At 39.7% G+C, this 4393-nt stretch overlaps 1 protein-coding gene across 6 annotated transcripts in view; it reads right to left on the bottom strand.

The window, feature by feature from the left end:
- Positions 1-407: 407 nt before the first annotated feature.
- The window catches only part of LSM6 (LSM6 homolog, U6 small nuclear RNA and mRNA degradation associated), a 17671-nt gene continuing 13685 nt past the window's right edge, over positions 408-4393 (bottom strand). For all 6 annotated transcript variants that reach the window (XM_015422930.1, XM_015422931.1, XM_015422935.1 and 3 more), the window contains exons 3-4: positions 1738-1851; positions 408-646 (exon numbers count right to left, since the gene is read on the bottom strand). In XM_015422930.1, coding sequence (XP_015278416.1) covers positions 612-646; positions 1738-1851 — 149 coding nt within the window. In that variant the 3' untranslated portion in view covers positions 408-611. The remainder of the gene's footprint in view (positions 647-1737; positions 1852-4393) is intronic.

Here is a 4393-nt window from a genome sequence, read left to right on the forward strand (position 1 = left end):
CCTTCTGACACACTTTTGGTGATGTCAGAGGGCGTGGCATATGCAAATAAGTTATGCTAATGAGCTCCTGCACCTCTTTTTCTATGAAATGACCCCTGCTTACAGCCATAGCTGGCGCAGTGCCAAGCTCTGGATATACCATCCCAGCTGTTACTTCCTGTTGTTGCTACTGACACCACCACCCCCTTTCAAGATTTTTGTGAGAACACTGTTAAAACCATAACTTGGTTTTCTTACCTAGGCAATCATACAAAGTGGAAACCTGACTTTTACACATTGGCAACTCATACAATACCAGTGTGGCATGATTTTCTATACTGTTTGCTTGAAGTACCAGATGATGTTTAACATTAGTTTTACAGCATAAACGAGATCAAATTATTTTCCATTTTTATTTAATTCCACTCTGTAACATAAAGTATTCCAAACAGTTTGTCAAAAAATGTTCTGTTTTGTTAATACACATACTAAAAAAACTGTCCAGCCTTCCATACAGTGTATACAGCTTTACAGCAGAATGCAACAAAACATCACTATGAATCATCAACTACAAATAAAACTTGGTTAAAAAACAAAAGTTGCAATCCAAAATGTTCCACCTTCAGGTAAATTCACATTCTCCTCTTCTGTGTACTTATATACAAAACTGTAAAAAATAAAATAAAAACAGCATATTAGGTAATAGGCAAATGGTAAAGATGCTTTACAGACATCTAATAGTATGTGACAGATAAGAAACAGCTGTATAGGCAGCAATCCATGGACCATTCAATGTTATATCCAGTGTTATTTTTTTCATTGGTTTATAATTACTGCCACCAGTGCTAAAAAATGAAAAATCTCAGCAGTAAGCCAAACTCAACCACGTGGTTCACTAAAGACATGGGGCGATTCTGCATTGGTTTTTCCCTCCGTTGTTTTATCAAAACCACTATGGAACAGAAATTCCCCTCTGCATTGCATGCTGCTTTCACTTTCTTTGATCATCGGATTTTATGATACCACCCTCTACACTGCATGCCACTTTCTTTGATCATCAGGTTTTATGGTACTTTCTGCATAGATTCACTGCCGTTAAGGGGTGACTTTGCAGTCAGCACAGTATTTGAATGTGGTTTTGAGCAGCACCTTTCCCTCAGTGTTGAGAAAATGTGAAGCAAATGCCAGATCGTCCTTAGATTAACAACAGTTAAGCACTGTCAGGTATACTGACTACAGTGCAAGAGGTTTAACCATATGCATAACACTCTCACTGGCAACTCTTACTGGAAACTGGATCATCTTCACACTGTTTTGCTCCTCCCTCATACTAAATGTACAGATCTGATTATTCTTAAATATGTACACTACTATGCACAGAATAGAGTACCCCCCCCTCCAACTAACTACAACAAAATGAGCAACTGTACTGGAGGAGCTGCTTTCAGTTCCTGCATCATAAAGCCTTTAAACATGCAAACACTTTCCCTAACCCACTCCTAAATTAGTCCTCTCCTGTTATCATCCCTAAAAAAAATATAACGCTTCACTGGCACAAAATTCAAGCAGAATCGCTGCCTTCCTTACCACCTTCCAGTTCTCCTCCTCCTCGAAAAAAACTGGTGCCAAATCCAGGAACAATCTTGTAAAGCTTGTGGAAAATGTGAACAGACAAAAAAAAAAACTAGGCAGGGTAGAGGGGAGTCATGAGAACCCAGGGCTTAGCTGTATAATTTGTTCTCCACTGAGCATAGTTACCATTGTTTCCTCTGATAAACGCATCCCCATATTTATTCTTCAGTTGTCCATTTACATATTCTTCTGTTTGTTCCAAAGCTATGTTCATGTACCCATCCAGGCAAGCCAGAACACCTAGTAAATACAAATTCCACAAAACAGCTCAAATTCCAGAACTGCAATTTTCCTAAACAAACATAGTATTAATTGAAAACTGGAGAAGACTCTTGACCCTTGGACTGCAAGGAGATCGAATCAGTCAATCCTAAGAGAAATCAGCCCTGACTATTCCCTGGAAGGACAAACACCGAAGCTGAAGCTCAAATACTTTGGCCAGCAAATGAGAAGGGAGCACTCACTGGAGAAGACGCTGGGGAAAGCCTGAAGGTAAAAGAAGAAGGGGACGGCAAAGAATGAGATGGGTAGACAATGTTGTCGATGCAACGAACATGAAAGTAAGCAAACTTCGGAGCACAACAGAAGACAGGAGGGCCTGGTGTGATGTGGCCCGTGGGGTCGCGAAGAGTCTGACTCGACTGTGCGAGTGAACAACAAAAAAGGGAAAATGACTGAAACACATCGCCACTGAGAATGCGGGATAGGTATGGGACAACTGCCACCATAACCTCATCCATGCTGTAAAGTAATCAAGTAATCCATCGTTTGGTATATGAAATAGAAAATCATTGCAGCACAACCCTTTGCATAAGATCTATAGCTTCTTTTCTGAAAAGCTGGAAATGCTATTCTTTCATTGATGGATTCTGACGAGACTTAGTATACTGCAGTAAAACTCTGAAGGGCACAGGAACACCATGCTTAACAGAATAATGGGAAGAAGCAGTCTTGTACACGAGGCGAAGTCTTTTGCCTTTGTCATATCTGTGGGACCATCTCTCCTGGTATGTCCCCCAGAGAGTGTTACACTCAATGGGTCAAAAGCTACTGGTGATCCCTGGCCCAAAAGATACCCACTTAGCCTCAGCCAGAGCCTTCAAAACAGAGATGTTCCACCAGGCCTATGGTTGAGGCGGCAATTCCATCTGTACTGGCCTCCCCTGACCTGTCTTGCTTTGTTGCTCTGCTTGGCAGATTAATCCGCTATAGTACCATCACGACTTCCACAGACAAACCTCTCCAAGGAGACAATGCACCTAGTTGTGCCAAACTGTGTGCTGGCGTCTGATTTAGCTATATATTGTAGTTATTTATCATTGTTATACGTTGGATTTTAATGTTTAATTTATTGTTTTAACATTGCTGTCGATACCTGATGTTACCCGCCCTGAGCCCTGCTATGCAAGGGAGGGTGGGCTACAATCCTAAGATAATAAATAAATAATAAATATATGCAATAGTACAGATATATTCATACTCTGCATACATACTCTGCCAGAAGTTTATTCCAGTTATGCAGTTATTAAAAACCCTATTTATTAAAGAACTCTTTTTTCAGTTCCGCAGCTTGAATCACATCTGCCCTGTTTAAATATAGAATTCAAGTAGAAAGTTGACTGAGACTTAGGAAATTGTTTGGAAATATACACATTACATTAGATTATGTTTATTAATATTAATATTGATAGGAATCATAAATGATTTAAAAGGCACATCATAACCACATTTACCTGAAAGCAAATCCAGCTGATCTCAAAACAACTTAATTTTAGGTAAGTGTGCTTAAAATCAGGGTACTGGTCTTTAAACCAACCCCCCCCCCAACAATTAACAACACAACCACATTCTCAAAGTATACATATTCCTAATTGTTTCATCACTATAGGACTCAAGTTATATGAAATCATATGGTGCCCTTATGATGGCATCATAGATAGATATGCTGGTATGGATGTTAAGTACTTAATGTCAGACTTCAATTCTAAATAACTTCAGTTACAATCAAGAACACCAAATGAATGAACACCTCTACAAGGTTAAAGACTTTAACTGGACAAAATCTTGAATGCCTTTTAAGCACTCCCACAGCATCAGAGAGTGTATACGGTTTCTTACATATTTTGATGTAAATTATGTTTTACTCTGGAAGCAGGCACAGAAATCAATACCTAAGGCTGGTGGTTACTATGCAGCTTAACTTTGCTGATGACTTTGCCCTTTCAGCCGCTGTTTTCTATCTTCTGGCCGTCTAAAGAGAGACTAGCATCATGAGAACAACAGCCCGACCCTTGTGCACTGTCGCAATGATGTATGTTCCATATTTATCACTTAGCTTAAAGATGTATACTCCACAATTTGAGCAAATAACCTCCAGTGTGGATTAGAACATACTAAAACAACACAACAAACATGTTCAGATAAACAATGCTCCTGGCTCATCTTTTAGAGGTACACACAACAAACATTTTCAGATGAATGATGCTCCTAGTTCATCTTTTAGGGGAGCAGCAACTAAAATAAACACTTGGGGGACCAAATATTACAGTTTGTGAGTGTTCTAGTGCTTTTTTTGGGGGGGGGGATCACAGTAAAGATAGGAAAAATAGCTCCTTGAGGAAGAACGCTGCCAAGCCGCACTAGCTGTAACTGTCTCTAGTGGGAAAAGCTCTTTACCAGGACCAGATACAATGTAGTTCCTGGCTCATCTCTTCCTTGAGACAAAATAGTGATCACTGTGAGCTCATAAACCAAAGGCCATCAAAAGGTAGATGGCATAGTT

This window comes from Gekko japonicus, unplaced genomic scaffold (genome assembly GCF_001447785.1).
Source record: "Gekko japonicus isolate JY-2015 unplaced genomic scaffold, Gekko_japonicus_V1.1 scaffold110, whole genome shotgun sequence".
NCBI lineage: Eukaryota > Metazoa > Chordata > Lepidosauria > Squamata > Gekkonidae > Gekko > Gekko japonicus.